This window comes from Mustela nigripes, chromosome 10, assembly GCF_022355385.1.
Source record: "Mustela nigripes isolate SB6536 chromosome 10, MUSNIG.SB6536, whole genome shotgun sequence".
Classification (NCBI taxonomy): Eukaryota; Metazoa; Chordata; class Mammalia; order Carnivora; family Mustelidae; genus Mustela; species Mustela nigripes.
In genome coordinates this window covers 35,693,352-35,710,905 of record NC_081566.1, presented here as the reverse complement: position 1 = coordinate 35,710,905, position 17,554 = coordinate 35,693,352, and the positions used below count along the sequence as shown (strand labels likewise).

General features: G+C 39.7%; 1 protein-coding gene across 3 annotated transcripts in view; it reads left to right on the top strand.

The window, feature by feature from the left end:
• The window catches only part of DENND1B (DENN domain containing 1B), a 285,595-nt gene extending 279,018 nt beyond the window's left edge, over positions 1–6,577 (top strand). For all 3 annotated transcript variants that reach the window (XM_059413042.1, XM_059413040.1, XM_059413041.1), the window contains one exon: positions 205–6,577. In XM_059413042.1, coding sequence (XP_059269025.1) covers positions 205–741 — 537 coding nt within the window. In that variant the 3' untranslated portion in view covers positions 742–6,577. The remainder of the gene's footprint in view (positions 1–204) is intronic.
• Positions 6,578–17,554: the final 10,977 nt, after the last annotated feature.

The window sequence follows — 17,554 nt, the reverse complement described above, 5'->3', positions numbered from 1 at the left end:
TGTATATGTTTATATATTTTCTTGTTAATAGAGCCATTTGCAGGTGTTCAGAATTAACTGTCGATGCAGTATTTCCTCTGGGGGGATCTCCCAAGTTGCCAGCCTTGAAAGATATTAATATTTTATTTCAAAATGGAAAAAAAATGCTAATGTAACATTATAATCTCATTAAAATGTTTCTGAATGTGTTGTTTCTCCTTTTAGAATGCATCCAATGCACCTAGTGAGAATAACCTGGCCCTGCTTTGCAGTGGTTCTGGTGATCAAACCGAGTGGCATCTGGGACAAGACGACAGTGCCCTCCATGGCAAACACCTTCCTCCCTCTCCCCGGAAGCGGGTTTCCTCCAGCGGCTTAACAGATTCTCTGTTTATCCTAAAAGAGGAAAACAATGAAAAATACCTCAGTGCTGACAATGTGAGGGGGCCTGCGGTCATGGAAAAGGCAGCTTCTGCTTCAGGATTGACTCTCCAGCTAGCTTCGCCTGAAGTTTCTGAAAATGAAAAAGCTAAACCAGAAAAGAAAGAAACACTAAGCCAGATTTCAGACGATCTGCTTACACCCAGCCTTGGGCGACATTCATCTACTTTTGTTCCTTGGGAGAAAGAAGGGAAAGAAGCCAAAGAGACTTCAGGAGATACTGGACTGCTTCATGAAGTGGTGTCCTTATGTCACTTGACATCTGCCTTCCAGCAAGACTTAAACATTTCAGAAGAAAACGCAAGTGGAAACCAAACTTAAATCAATGATTAGGAGTCACTCGCTTGCATCCATGCTTCTGTGGAGACATTTTAGGATTCCTGGTAATCTCTGTAGTAAACAGAATTATTTGTAAGGATGACAATTCTTGGTACTGTCTAAACATTATTTTGCATTTGGAGCATACATTTTCTCCACTCATTCATCTCGTGAGTATACATGATCAATTGATTTTTAAATGTAACGCTGATTCTCCTACTGTGCTCTTAAATCAGGTACTAGTGTGTATGTTTCATGGAAGTATATGTCAAACATATGATTTCCCAGTATTTGGTGCTTAATGCCATTCATTTTATTTAAACTAATATACATATATAACCCTTGCACATAATAAGTAGCTACTATACTAATCTGGTCGAGCATGAACTGATCAGGATATCAAAACTTATCAAAACTAGCCTGAAACTGCTGAAACTGTTGACCTACTAACTGCCTTAATCCTAAGCCTATATTTAGCATACTTTAATAACTTATGGAATTATCTGTAAATTTTGAAGGATAAGTTATAAGTGTTCTGCAGAGCAATAATGCCTTTTTCTATTCGTTGCATCAAGGACAAAATTCATTTTTCAAAGTTGAAAAGCTCTCTTGTGGACACTGCAGCCATGTTTTCCAAAATGTATAAAGGTACATATTGACCTTTCACTCAGTGAAATATATGAAGTGCTGAATTACAATGTGAAATTAATGACTTCTGTTTACAAATGAGACACTTTAAAATTTTTTCAGTCTCTCTGTATGCCTTTGCTGTCTAGGAACCCAGCCCCAGAAAGCCAAATGTAACGCGAACTGTCCTGATAAAGAAATGTTCCTGTCTTTTCTTTTTTTTTTTTCTTAAGTAGTAATGCAAAATGTTTCTTATCATCTCAAATTTACTTTTTTAAAATAATTGAACTTAATATCTTAAAAGTTTTAGATCTACAGAAAAATTAGACAGTACAGAGAGTTCCCATTATGTCCCTCATACAGTTTCCCGTGATCAATATTTCTCATTGAGATGGTACATTTGCCACAATTCGTGCACCAATATTGATAGTCCAAGCTTTATTCAGATTTCCTTAGTTTTTCCCTGATGTCTTTTTTCTATCCTAGAATCTAATTCTAGATACCACATTACATCTGGTTGTCATGTGTCTTTCGATTCCTCTTGGCTGTGACATTTTCTCAGACTTTCCTTGTTTCTGATGACCTTGATAGGTTTAAAAAGGACTGATCTGCTGGTCGAATATATTATAGAGTGTCCCTGTTTTAGAATGGGTCTGCTCTTTTTCTCACAATTATACTGTGATTGTGGGTTTGCAGGAGGAAGATTACAGAAGTAAAGTGTCATTTTCATTATACCATAACCATGGTACATAATGTCAGCATGACTTGTGAGTGTTGATGTTGACTTTGATAACTGAGCTGAGGTGGTGTTTGTCAGGTTTTTCCACTATACTCTTTTCCCTGCCTTTGTGTGCCCGAGCCTTTGGAAGGAGATCACTGTGTATAGCCCACACCTAAGGAGTAGGGCTTTTTGCTTCCTTTCCCTTAGAGTAGAGTATCTACATAAAGCATTTGGAATTCTTCTACATAGGAAACTTGTCTCTTCTCCCTCAAATTCACTGCTGAACATTGAAATTCATGTCAGAAGGCATCACACATTGACTGCTTCAGGATAGGATAGATTGACGGGGGAAATGTCAGGAAAAAAAAACAGTGATGTTATGCTTCATTTGGTATTTGTATATTCACTATATATTCTGTACATCCCCAGTTGTCATTTTAGAAAAGGGTTTTGAGAAACCATTCGAGAACCCCATCAGGACTGGTACCCTAAAATATTTCCTGGAAGAATTTAGTTTTCAGGTAAAAGATCCCAGAAGGTGATTTGTTAAAAACATTGCTTAAAAATGTTTATCCAGGTCAGTCTTTAAATAATTTAAAGAAAATGACCAAGTTTTTTTCTTTTCTAAGCTACATTCCAAAACCTAAACAGATATGTTTTATTGGGCACAATTATTCATTCATGTTTGTAAAGAGAAATCTTGTTTTCCTTATAAGGAGGGAGTCAGTATATACTAAGGAAAAAAGTGTTTAATCCTTATTTTATTAACACAAAAGTAAGACTCATGGTTCTTGTCAAACTTTGCTTTTATATACTCATTACCAAATTCCATTTCACTTTGCCGAAACATGTAATAAAAGCAGATTTATCAGAAGAGCTGTTTTAAATGAGAAGGAAAAAGGTCACCCTGGTTGTTAATCTGCTTGGCAAATATTTCTTCGTAATTTAAAAAAAAAAAGAAATCTTTTAATTTGACTATTGGAATGAAACATGTTTTCCTTCAGAATTCATAGTCTGAAGAATGAGATAATTGTGAGTGTAGCATAGGTAAAATTTGCTTAATAAACATCATGGCCTCAGAAATGGAGGTTCTTCTATCATCTGGTCACCTCATGAGATGTTTGACTACAAGACTGTTACTGTGAGGAAAATTAGCCACTCACAAGTGCATTTGCATCAAGGTATTTTGAACTGGATCTGTGCCTTATTTTAGCATGCAAAATCAGCTTTTCTATTCTGTTGAAAAACAAAAGCAAAAACAAAAGCTCTATATGTTCTTCTTGGAAAAAATCCAGAAGGCTACTATCCAAGAGACTACTACTCCAAAAGTATTAGTATTTCAAATCATTAATATTTTGAGTGTTCAATCTGCTCTTAAGCTAGACTTCCCAGTATTATGGTGGATATAGGGAGAATGAAGTGAAATTAAGGTGAATCCTGAAAAAAGTATTATTTTATTTTTTCCTATGTTCATTTTTTCTATTATATCAAAATGAAATATTTGTAAAACCCTCTGCTGTTTGGATTTGTTTTTCAAAGAAGTTTTACCTGTTCTTCCAGAGTTGTATAAATGAGTAAGTCTTTGGCTTTCATGCATAGTCTTCTATGTGGCCTCTAAATGATTCTCCCTGAAACCCAGTCTAGGTTTTACCTTTTTTGTCCTTAAATATTGCATCCGGGATATTTTGGGGGGAGGGATAGAAAAGTCACGTGTGAATTTAGGAGCTATTGTTTTGTTAGATCAGTGTGTTGTTAAGTGGCAAATCTTGATGGTTTACCTACTTTAGCATATTTTAGGGAAGCACCAAAACATAGCAGGATGATTTTTCTATTAATAACTCATCGCACTTAGGAAATATTTATCGACTCTTTGTACTGGTCATATGCAAGGTACAGGAACTGGGGCTACAAGGAAATAAAATAATAACTTGGTCCCTACTCTGAAGGGGCCAATTAAAAGGAAAAGAAGTGACAAATCTCTGTGAATAATAATAATATATTTTGCTCAGAAGTTATTAGCCCAAGATTCTAACACCAAAATTAGAAAAAGTCCTTTAAAGCTGCTGAATCTGAAATATGCTCTAAGTGTAGAACCACGGTACCACTTCTAATTTCATTAACTTTCCTTATTATTTTAACAAAGTATAATAATGCTGCTATTGAAGATACCTACTTTTAAAGGACAGACTTTGAAGCTCTTAGAAACTAAGTGTCCTTGTTTCTCTGATTCTCTCTCTTCCCCACTCTGCTCAATCTTTTGACCAGGCAACACAGGGCTCTAGAATGGAATGATGCTCCTTCGCAAGACTTAGGCCGCTTCACTTACTTTAGGATTAACTGAGGGTGTGGGTGCATGTTGATGGAAACTACTTTTTACTGTCTTTATCTTGATAATAGCATTCTCTAGAGACATCCGCCCCCCTGCTCCCCACCCCCTGTCCCCACCTTTTCAATTAAAAGTGTATGTAACAGTGCTGTTGTTTGGATTCTGTACTAATATCCTTATAAGAGGATTCAGGAATGTTCATGAATTAGTTGTTTCTTAAATAAGAGGATTCAGGAATGTTCATGAATTAGTTGTTTCTTAATAACGTGAAGAGTCCTGATCAAGAGGAGAAAACTGTGAATATTCTCATAATCAGCAGTAGACCTTCCTTCTCATCTAGACAATCTGGATTTTCAGCAAAAAATTATTTTCATCAATAATTTTCTAGTGCAAATACCATTTTGTTTAGCATAAAAGACCCCAACTCTGGGTAGATATTTGTAAGTCAGAACACAAATTTCAGAAAGTGGAATGAATACCCAAATCTAATTCCCCAAAGCACTTCTTCATCTAAGGAAATAGCTTTCACAGATTCTGTGTGAGGACTCCCATCTTCCCTGTGTCGAGCCTGATACTTCGTGTCTGTTTCTTAAAGCTTACTTAAGAGGCAGAATTGTTTTGAGCAAACTGGTTATTAACATTTTTATTTGGTCATGATATAGCAAATCATGTGTATTTAGAAAGAAGCCTATTTAATTTTGAAAATAATAGGACTTTGTGCAATATTTTTCCTGCATAATTTAGTTCCTATAAATTTGCACATCTGCTTTTCTAGCAGATGCCTTAAGGTCATGTTTTTCAGTATTTGTGTAAAGCTGTATGTAGCAACGTTCTGTGTGATCTTAGAAAATTCTTTATATTGTTGGCAGGAGAAATGTTTTTGTTTATTTAAAATAATTATGGATATTGCATTATTGTATTATAACTAACTGCCTCAGCAACAGTAAATATGCAATAAGAAAATCCTGAACCTTTGGTTAGTATTGACAATACTATTACTTTAAAAGAAATGTATATAGTGCAAAATGCTGATTCTACATGTGTACATTTAACAAACATTCAGTTCTGTACCACATAAATCTAAATGGCATTTGTATGGTGATTACCACATACATAGATTGTAATATCCTTTGTGATGACTCTTTGGTAAGATTTATAAAGGGCATTGCCAATACTTCTTGACTGTCTATAAATTAAGTTAATTTTTGTATAATGTACAGTTTGTTTAACCTTAGAGCTTCTATAGATTTCTACTTTTATTGTACTTGAATGAGGCAGAAAAGCACTGTGGAAAATCTGTAGCTCTCGATGCGATATGCAAACATACCAAAAATTAAACAAGGTACTGAGCAGCAGCAGTGTCAGCTGAAGGTTTCTATTCAGAAAGCTCTGTTTTCTTCAAAATGTACTTCAGTTAAGTAATTTAAAATACACAGTCTTTCATCTTAAAAAAGGTTGCATAGTCACAAATGATGTGAGAAACCTCTAGGTATCTTTTTGTCTCCGTATTATTTCACCTCCCAGATGAGAGCCTTAATGAGGTACCTTAACGAATCCGCCCTCTGGTCGGTTCTGTGATGTTTAGGACAGGACAGAACTGGAACTCTGTGCCTGTTAGTAAATGTAGCCCAAGTATCCCGTCACCATCCCTCGGGCAGTGCAACTTCCACGTGCTCATTTTGAAAACCATTCTGTGATCCTATACCAAAAACGAGATTGCTTCAGTCTGTCCTGGTGTAGTGCTTACAGCAGTGCCTAGAACAGCAAACAGGTATGAACCGCATGAAGTCTGCAACTGAATGTGCATTAAGTCTTCTTTATATCAAAAGGTACGTGGGAGGTTGAAACAGAATTTTCCCAAAGCTTATTTCTTTTGCTTTAAATGAGTAACTGTTTAAGAGGACTAAAAGTCTTGAGCTTTTTGCCAGACATGGTGACAGATACCTGTTAAAAAACCTATCCAGCATTGAGATTTGTTTCGCTGTTCTCGCATCCTGGAGGCTACAGTATAAATCATCTCGAAAGCTGACTACTATTGGGAGGACATTGTGCATCGAAGTATTGTTTGGGGAATTTTTTGAAAAATATGCAAACATAAATCTTGGATGAACTCCATACTACCATAAAGTGCCCAACAATGCAGTTACGAAATAAAATTGGTCATAATGAAACTTTTGCATGGTGGTGACTCTTCTTTGCTAATTAGCCAGTTATCCCCCTCAGTGCTCCAGGTCGGGTGCTATAGGACCCGGCCATTTTCCTCTCTGAACTCTGTAACAGTATAAATCCCAGCCTGACTCTTCCTGCCAAGTCTGAGAGGTGTCCATTCTTTCCTGTATTGTCAGCTAACCTTATCAGGCTCTAAAATCATAGAATAGGTAAGTAGAATGTCACTAGATAGACCACAGCAGGGCTGTCCAAATTCAACAACTGTATTTATTGCCTTTGATTTAAAAGTCAAGGACAAGGGCATCGGGTGGCTCATTGGGTTAGGCCTCTGTCTTTGGCTCAGGTCATGATCTCAAGGTCCTGGGATGGAGCCCCACATCGGGCTCTCTGCTCGGCGGGGAGCCTGCTTCCTTCTCTCCCTCTGCCCGCCTCTCTGCCTACTTGTGATCTCTGTCAAATAAATAAATAAAATCTTTAAAAAAATAAATACATAAATAAAAGTCAAGGACAGAGATGAAATGCAGTAAAGTATATGAATACTGTTCCAGAGACTAGAAGGGTGAACCTCTCACCCAAGAGCCATGACATTTCCACCGAGGGCAAATTCAAATTCTTTTTGAAGTGAGCACAAAGTTTCCCTCTGAGTACAGAATTTCAGGGAGTGATGCACTGAAGTTGTCTTGCTTCTACAGAAGAAGCAAAGGTCTGACAACAAGAAAAGAGACATTGTAAGCCTCGGGTTTAGCTAACTTTTATTGACTTTAAAAAATAACCTTTTTATTTTTTTAAATTTATTTATTTTTTTCAAGTAACAGTATTCATTATTTTTGCACTACACCCAGTGCTCCATGCCATCCGTGCCCTCTCCTATACCCACCACCTGGTTCCCCCAACCTCCCTACCCCCCGCCCCTTCAAAACCCTCAGGTTGTTTTTCAGAGTCCATATTCTCTCAAGTTCACCTCCCCTTCCAATTTCCCTCAACTCACTTCTCCTCTCCATCTCCCCTTCTCCTCCATGCTATTTGTTATGCTCCACAAATAAGTGAAACCATATGATAATTGACTCTCTCTGCTTGACTTATTTCACTCAGCATAATCTCTTCCAGTCCCGTTCATGTTGCTACAAACGTTGGGTATTCGCCCTTTCTGATGGAGGCATAATACTCCATAGTGTATATGGACCACATCTTCCTTATCCATTTGTCCGTGGAAGGGCATCTTGGTTCTTTCCACAGTTAGGCAACCATGGCCATTGCTGCTATGAGCATTGGGGTACAGATGGCCCTTCTTTTCACTACATCTGTATCTTTGGAAAATAACCTTTTTTTAAAAAATCAACATATAGTAGACATACAATATTAAATTAGTTTCAGGTGTATATTGATTTTGATTTTTAACATTTTGCCTACCACCTTTACTGAGATTACTCTCAATGCTTATAGGTGTCTGTATGAGACAGATGGTCATATCTTAATTTTACAGATGCAGAAACAAAAAACAATTGGATTTTCCTTATGTATAAGTGAGATAAAATATCCTCTTTGGAACATTATTATATAGTGAGTCTGAGAACTTTCTTGCCTAGAAGTAACAGAATGAGTTACAGGACACGAAAAACTTTGTACATATGTGAAATACAGTATGTGTAGCATAAAAATAAAATAGTGTACTGTGAAAGTTTCCAGGTGGTTTAAAACCTTCCCCCGAGTTCTGCTATTGATTTAGGTCTGTTACTTAATTTCCCTGAAGCTTTAGATCCCTTTATTTAAAATAGAAGTATCTATTCTTAGAATGAATTATTACTGAGAACCTTTTGTCCACATGTTTGAATTCATGGCATTTTGGAGTATAATACCATAACATAAAGCTATACATATCTTCTATTTATGTAATCCAGAGGCTCTCAACATAGCATTTTAATAGAACTACCTGTATGGCTTTAAAAGGGGGGAGGATGCCTGGACCATGCCCTTAGGAGTTTCTGTACTAGGGGCGCCTGCGTGGCACAGTCAGTTGGTGACCTACCCTTGGTTTCCGCTCAGCTCGTAATCTCAGGGTCGTGGGATCAGCCCTGCACAGGGCTCCAAGCTCAGCATGGAGTCTACCTAAATTTCTCTCTCCCTCTCCCTCTGCCGCTTCACCCTTCCATGGGGGCACTCTCTAAATAAATAAATAAATAAATAAACCTTTAAAAAAAGATTTTTTTTTGGAGTAGGTACTATAATTAGTCCTTTGTAGACATGAAGAAACTGAGGACTCCTTAAAGTCCCATACTAACAAATGACCAAGCTGGGAAATGAACCTGACACTTATCCAGCCTGACAGTCTGGCTTCTGCCTCCATGCTGTATGTGGGAAAAATGCAGGACAGAAATGAAACGGCTTGCCTAATGTGCATTCTCTATATGATCTTTTCTATCAACTCTCTCCTTTATTAGACAAGCCTGTTTTGTTTTGTTTTGTTTTGTTTTGACAAAATGGACTATGCAAGGTTTTAATGTTGAGTACAGAATTTCCTGATATTTTTTGGTGAGATTGGGCTAATATACAGATTCTTCCTTTTTTCTCTTTTTCTTTTGATCCTGCCATAGTCTCCAGCTTAGCTAATTCAATCTCAACTAAACTTTGCTGTATGTACACATGTTCTCTGTGGTATCTTTTCCCTTTCAGTTTTATGTGCTGTTTTTGGAGAGCAGGTCGGGGAGCCCCGCTTTGATTTTGCACAGTGAGTAAGAGAATGCTTTGTGGGATCGAGGAAGCTATTCAGGGCATCCGAACCTCCTCTAAAATCTTCACAGATGTCATCTATGATTTTTAAATTTTTCTTCTGGTCAAGAACGGGCATTGGAGGCAAACTTCTTACTCTTCAGTGTTGTTTTGTTACTTTAGAATGAAACTTACTTGAAATATGACCATTTCACGTTCATGGTGTTTTGTTTTTTGGTTTTATTTTTTTTTTCAGTGTTCCAAAATTCATTGTTTATGCACCACACCCAGTGCTCCATGCAATACGTGCCCTCCCTAATACCCACCACCAGTCTCACCCAACCCCCCAGCCCCCTCGCCTCCAAAACCCTCAGATGGTGTTTTGTACTAACACCATTTAAGTAAAGCTTTCATCTTAAAGCATGTGTTGAGAATGGACACATTTCTTTTTATAACTCCAGTTTTTAATTTGAGGTCTCACTTTGGGGTATCAGAATACACTTAACAGTATTCATTTAGTGTTTATTCAGTTTTTCCCCAAATTTAAACTTATTTTTAAAGTAAGAGTTAAGCTTTCAGAGATTTGGTAAGTGTCCGAATTGGATAGAACCCATTAGGCAAAAATCCCGATTTGTAAGACAGATGGTAGGAGGAAATGCTCTGTTTTATATTATAGGCTCCGTATAGAAGGGACATGCTTTTTGACAAACTGTTAGAAAATCACTTGAATATCTAAAGAAATAACAATTGAGAGACACTTGAAATTAGTCTTATAAAAATTTCCTGCTAGAAAAACTAAAGCAGTTCTTTCTCATCAAAATTATATTTAAAACACAGAGGATCAGATACATGATAGCAAAGTAACGTTCTGTATCATCATCAAGGAATGCTATTTGGGGGGATTATTGCAGAGTATTAATATTCATGTTTCACTTGCAATTGTAAGTTGAACTAAAAGTCTCTGGACATCTTGATTTCAAGATTTTAGGACGATTTTCAAATTGCTCCACTAACACTCTTGGATTATAGGCTGTGGGTTAGTCCAGGTTAACGGTGTTAAAAGTAGAGATCATTACATATTTTAAGGTTTAAACTAAATAATATGCACAAGCAGCAGACACTGGATTTCTTCCAGTGATTTCTCTGTACATATTTGTTTAATGATTTTGAAAACGTTAGCATAGCCAGGAAGAATTTAGAGGTCATTTAAAACGTACCCGTATTTAAATTATATGATAGACTCCTCATCAGCTTTGAACTTTGGCTCGTGGGAAAGCAGGTCATGATCTCATGTTGGTATCATGGCCACATTGAATGACACACTCAGCACTGTGGAAATTTCAGCATAATTAGCTGCATCTTTTTTTGTGATTTGTCTTGGGTGCCCTTGCTTGCCAGCTAAACTTTTTTTTTTTTTACCTTTCTCATCCTATCACATTTAAATGTCACCAGACCAGTGTTTATATAGTTGGCTTCTGCCTTTCCTCTTTTCTATCCATTACCACCTCCCTCCACACAGGATCATTTCTTTTGGAGCACTTTGCTTGACATTCGCTTTATATCTGTCTCGCTCCTTTAATCATGGACCCATTATTTGGGGCATAACAGGAGAAAAATAGCTAAATCTGCCTATGGCAGTTTACACTAATATGACTGGCTCTCAGTAGACAGATTTTCAGCATCCACATATCGATCGATCCAGGGCACCAATCAGAGTGATGTGTGCGTATCTGCCTTGCAGAATCCTGGGGTTACAAGGCTCTTATCTTTGTGTCCTGAGATCCCCCCCACACTTAGGAGCAGGTGGAGAGATTTGTTCAAACTCTTCAAGGGACTTGTTTGGTTGGTTTGTTTTGGCCTAGGACGGTAAGACTATCTCCCTTCGGAATAATTGACTCCTTGCAGAAATTTCTGTGTGTTCTGTGGAATCTTTCCTACCACCACCGTTTCTCTTCCCAGGTAAGATTTCAGATAATGTTTGATCTCAATTAATTATGTTGTACTTAGCACCAAATGCAAGACATTTGGTGATTTTTTTTTTCTCATTAAATGAGTAAACCGAATAAATCTGCTATTTAGAATGAATGTGACGGAAGTATTACATATGTACTGGTCTTAAAATGAGATGGGTATGTTCTAGATATGTTTGAGTAATTCAAAGTACATGCATTTGGATAACCCTCTGTGGGTTGGGAAGTGCTGAGAGCCTTAGAGGTCTGGGCAACTGTGAAACTGTCCATCTACAAAAGAACAAGTTGGAAAGTTGAGACAGGGGCAGGAGACCCTTCAGAGAGATCAGACCCCTGTATTTAATTAACTTCAGGGATCCAACACCTAGAAGGGGAGAGATGCAAGATGTAGAGAGATACCCAGGAGTCGCCAGCTGGCTCCGTTACTTCCTTTTCTTACAGGTGGAAGAGGTGGCAGATGATTAGGGGTGGACTTTAAAGCCAAACAGAGCCCTCTGCGCTGTAAAGTAAATTGTACTGAACAAGGTAAGTGAGATCATGTTTCCTTCCGTAGGCCACAAAGGGTGCTCTGTCACAAGACATTATTCACTGGGACACAACACTGTTGGGAGATGTAAGGACCTATTTTATATTTTTATATTTTAGCCAGAGGCTTCCATTGAGGTTAAACAATAGTCTTGTTGTTTAACCCTTAAACTCTCCCTGCTCCCCTTCCCCCAGGGGACTTACTTAAAAACAAGTCTGGGGAAACCAGCCCCAGGTAACAAAGCGCAGATACAAGGGTGGGTCAGGCCAGGTGGAGACATCCGATCAGTGGGGGGGCTGCATACTGTCTCCCTGGTTACCAAGAAGTATGGGCCCTGCCCTTTTGGGGAGCCTTTTTGGCGCCAATTCTAATCAAGGTGTAATGGACTGGTTCAAATGTCTACTAAGGTAAATTGTAACTCAATTGGTCACCTAGCATCACTGTGTTTCCTGTGTGTGTTACAATCTCATTGGCCACCTGTGCGTGGCCAGGCCCGACCGCATGGCCTTTGCCCTTAAAAGCTAGTCTGTGAAACAGAAAAGGGTCACCCTCTCTTGTAAGAGGTGCGTCCCGAGCGTTCGGTTAGATTCTTGATGCTTGGCGTGAAATAAAGCTTTGCTTGACATTCGCTTTATATCTGTCTCGCTCCTTTAATCATGGACCCATTATTTGGGGCATAACAGGAGAAAAATAGCTAAATCTGCCTATGGCAGTTTACACTAATATGACTGGCTCTCAGTAGACAGATTTTCAGCATCCACATATCGATCCAGGGCACCGATCAGAGTGATGTGTGCGTATCTGCCTTGCAGAATCCTGGGGTTACAAGGCTCTTATCTTTGTGTCCTGAGATCCCCCCACACTTAGGAGCAGGTGGAGAGATTTGTTCAAACTCTTCAAGGGACTTAGTGCCTCGGAAGGACGGCGTGGAACAGAGGAGTCTGAAGAAAGTGCGTGTGACAACTCCTCCTAATGAACTTGAGGAGACTAAAAAGTTCTGGAAAGCACCAAGTGTCTCAGGAGCTCTGTCACCCTGCCAACTCAACGTTGGATTGGGTTAAGGGAACAAGGCTTCTTTGTGCAGCCAGTGCTGGCCCAGGCTGATAGGAGGTTTACTAAAATGCTTTCAGTAGATCAAAACAATACTCATGTAAGTTAGTGAACTCCATTAAATCTAAATAAATGTAATTTTATCACATGGGTGTGTTTGGCCAGTTTTTTTCAAGAGAGAGATTCTGGACTTAATTTGTATTTCGTTTCAAATAATTTAGGCTGGTCTCTATCAATATTGTATTTTACTTCCTCATTACAAACAATGTTTCCTTCATTCTTTTTTCCCCCTTTGACAAGGCCTCTCATTCTACCAAAGCAAGAGTATTCTACCAAATGTTAAATGAAACAACAAACTGGAGTGATTCTGGCCATTAGCTGTTTCCCACGAATCATCCATAATTAGTAGATTGTTCTTCCTCCTCTTTGGTTTGAGACACTTAAGTACTATTACTACAGAGTCAATATTCGAACTAAATTATTACTTGGCCGTGGAGGGATGTTGGATTGGAATCCATGTACTATTCTGATCACCGTTAAGAGGACCTCCTGGCTTCCCTCTGCCTACAGGAAAATGAAATATCAGTGCACTGGAAAAATAACAAAGTCTCTTGGGAAACTTAAGCCTGGGTTCCTGTGGGGACGTCTATATTCTGGACCTCAGATAATTTTAGGATCTCCGTAACAGAGACCATAGAAGAGTAAGACTTAACTGATTTTTTCTATATGACAAAATGTTTTCAAATTAAACCTACTCTTGGTGATACTGTGTAGTTTATCTTTTTGCAAAATTAAATGTTCCTAAATTATTCAAATGGAGAGCAGTTTTCTTCCTGCCCTCCTTCCTTCCTCTTTCTCTTTCTCTCTCTTCCGTCCTTCCTCGCTCCTTCCCCTGCTCTTCCTTTCTTCCTCTCCCTCCCTTATCACCCACCCCTCCCTCCCTCTTTCTTTCTGTCTTAGAAAATCAAGTCTGACCGGGTAAAATAAGTATTCTGCCTTACCCCTGTTACGGGGGAGCTAATCCGGACATTACCCTGTGGCAGTAAAAGACTTTCAGATGGTGAGCACGATGGCGAGCGAATTAACATAGGAATTGACATAGCTCTACCCATGACAGGAAGGGCTGAGTCACAACAGGTTTCTGAAGCACCTATATTTTCGGGCCTTTTAACAACACATATACTTGTTTCCACTCAGGGTTTGCTTCATGTCAGCCCTGAATGAGCTCTGATTTTAAAGCCCCAAGCTGGAAACCCTGAGCACCTCCCAGAAGTTCTCCACTTAGAGCTGGAAGATGAGGACTTGGGAGCCGTTTCCAAGGGGACGTTGTCCCCTTGTCACCCAACCACCCGACGTATTAGGAGACTCTGGGACTGGTTCTTCAAGTGCCCGTCCTTAGGCCAAGACTGCCAGATATGTTTGATGGATGTTGTTCCCAGGGTTCTGGAACCATGTGAAGTGAAGCCTGGGCACCAATTCACAGAAGAATGGCCTTAAACTGGAAACACACATTTTTGTCATCACTATTCAGTGCAATGCACAGCAATAAAGTTGCATTTTTGCTGGAATCACATCGAAATGTGAAAGGTCATATTCACTCCAGAATTAAGGAAAGGTTCATGGTTTGAATCATACCCCTGCAGAGCATAAAAACAGGTGAATTGGGGTCGCTAATCTTTAAAAGGATGATTTACATCAAAATACAGGGGTCAATCTTTCTTGCTCTGAGTGACTGTAGATGATTCCGATTCCTTAACAAAAGAGGTGCGAGGAGTGTTCCCTGAAAGCCTGGGCAAATAAAATAAAATAAAATAATTTTTAAAGTCATTTCTGTAAAGCAAAACTTAAAAAAAAAAATATTCTTATCATCAGTTGTTTTGGGGGGCTGAGAGACCGAAAACCTTTTGATTTATTTTTCTGACATTTTATTGAGAACATACAAGTAGTATGTGCATGTCCGTCTTATAGATGAAGTGATTCCTTCATTTGGGTGGGAAAGCCATCAGAGAGCGATGGGAAAATCCTCTTTCTCTGCACAAAGCCTGCTTATTTTACAAATACATCAGAGGACGGGTGTAAGGAGAGTAAGAAGATGGGTGACCTGCATGGTTTGTTTCGGAGACAGAGTAGAAGGTGGGAGAAACGGAACGTGCCACTTGTCCTGCAGACATCCCGCGTTACCTGAATAATAACCATGACCGCTAGACATCGTGTGCCTACTCGGAGCTGAGCGTTTGACGCTATTAAGAATGAAATGCCCAGGAGTCCCACTTGTCAGGCGAAGTTCACGTCACCTGGATGGGGCAGATCCGAAATTTAAACCTGTGTGTGTTTCTTTTTCTCCAGAGGCTCTTAAAATGAGGATAAAAAGTTCTCTTCCAAAGAGCTGCTCTAAGGTTTTAAAACAGACCTAAATGCCTGTCGTGCAGCAAGGTAAATACACCGAGGCCCTTAGCTGTCCTCCCCGTAGGGTCCCTCAACATCATTATAATAATCAAAATTATCATGGAATGGTGCCTTCTAGTTCTACCTCTCCAATTACTCTGCAGTTACTACTGCTAATACTAATTGGCCATCACACAATCACCGCTACCCTGGCCGGAGAGGACCTGTAAAGCAATAGGTAATTTTTTTTTTTTAAAGAATTTATTTATTTATTTGACAGAGACAGATCACAAGTAGGCAGAGAGGCAGACAGAGAGGAGGAAGCAGGCTCCCCGCTGAGCAGAGAGCCCGATGCGGGACTCGATCCCAGGACCCTGAGATCATGACCTGAGCCGAAGGCAGTGGCTTAACCCACTGAGCCACTCAGGCGCCCAAGCAATAGGTAATTTAAGGAAGTAAAAATCCAAGCAGATTCGACCTGATTCAAGTTATAGTCATTTGTCATTTCCTGCTTCTCTCTGCATTCACTGTGACTACAAGAGTCACGTGAGAGGCCACCGGCAGGAGTCTTCCTATCTCTCCTTGTAAACACACACCAGATGCGCTTTTTCCATCAGCTGCCTCAGCCAGGGTTCGCCGGGGACAGGAAGGAGGACGGCTGTGTCCACTTTGCAGCCCTGCCCTGAAGCCCGCCAGCAGCCCCCCTGGAAGGACCACGACCCTCAGCACCACCCAGAGCTGTGTTTGGATTTAACGGGTCCTCACCTATTTTCCACTCGCAGAGAGATCAACCATTGGTCATCTTTTATTAATAATGGACTAGTTATTATGATTATGCAGGTGGATCCTGCATGTCCCCTCATTCCCAGAACAACAGTGTTGGAGACCAAAGAAATTAGAATCAGAGAAGTGCTGTATATTGCCGAATTCCTATGTGTGCCTCCTTAGTGAGAATAATTGTGTCTCGAATCGATTGTCGCATAATAAACTGCCCTAAACCTTTGTAGTTTCAAACAATGATTTATTATTTCTCTTTGTGGATTGATTGGGTTTTTCCATTGCTGGTCTCACCGGGGTCACTTTTGTGGCCCTGGTGAGACCAGCAGGCATGGTGGTGGGAAGGGGCTCAGCCACGATGACTGTCATAGCTGGGCTTCTCTCTCCACGTGGTATTTTCATTCCATCCAAGAGAAGAGAAAAAACTTCGTAAGCCTCTGGCACCCAGCATCATTTCTGTGACATTTTCTTGGTCAAACAGATCCTAGGCCAGCCTGGACTCCACCTCTAGACAGGGGGGCTGGGAACGTCACAATGCAAAGGAGCACCAAAGAAATGGCTCCCGCCATCTTGGAAACCAAGCTAACACAAAATGCAAAAATGTGTATGAAGTGAAAGTTGCACCAACCCTGGGATGCAGATACTAGATTTTTGTACTTAGGGTGAGCTTTATCTTGTTAAAGAGAGCTTGGAGTACATACCCCATGGGGCAAATTTGGAAGCATTCCTGCATAAGATATTGTCCATTCGGCTTGTTCAAAGATGTAGAGCTTTGGTTTGCAGGACCAGCCTGCACATGACCTCATTAAGTATTTGGAGCACGCATGTGGCACCAGGCATTCACTCCTGCCTGCACGCATTCATGTGTGCATCTATTTGAATAGGTTTTTCCACCCAAATCCTGAAGCTGGGCGCTGTAGCAGGGTGACTAGCCCGATTAATTAGACAACTCTGTTGAACTGCAGGGTATCACATGAATAGTAATTTTATTCATCTTACCTGTGCTAATCCCAATAAGACCAGCTTTTACTCTGATTTCTATTAGTGTGTTCGGTTTTTTGTTTTGTTTTGTTTTTTAACTCAACTACTTATTTTTTTCCTCTAAGCAAGAGCTCTTTCTGTCTTTTCCATGTAAACCTCTATTAAGAAGTTTTGACTTGGGGCACCTGAGTGGCTCCGTTGGTTAAAGTATCTGACTTCAGTTCTTGTCATGATCTCAGATGCCTGGGATCAAACTCCATGTTGGGCTTCGAGCCCGGCAAGGAGTCTGTTTGTCTGTTTCTCCCTTTCCCCAGCCCCCGGTCCCACTCCCATCACACCCATGCGTGCATGTGCACGTGTCTCTCGCTCTCTCTCTCTAATAAAAAAAAATCTTAAAAAAAAAAAAAAAAGACTATGACTCTAATGAGATCCAAGAGTAAAGACAATGTCTAATGGCATACTCCACATGTGGACACCTAGACACATCCATCTTTTTTTTTTTTTTTTAAGATTTTATTTACTTGAGAGAGAGAGAGCAAGAGAGAAGAGAGCAGGGGGAGGGGCAAAGGGAGAAGCAG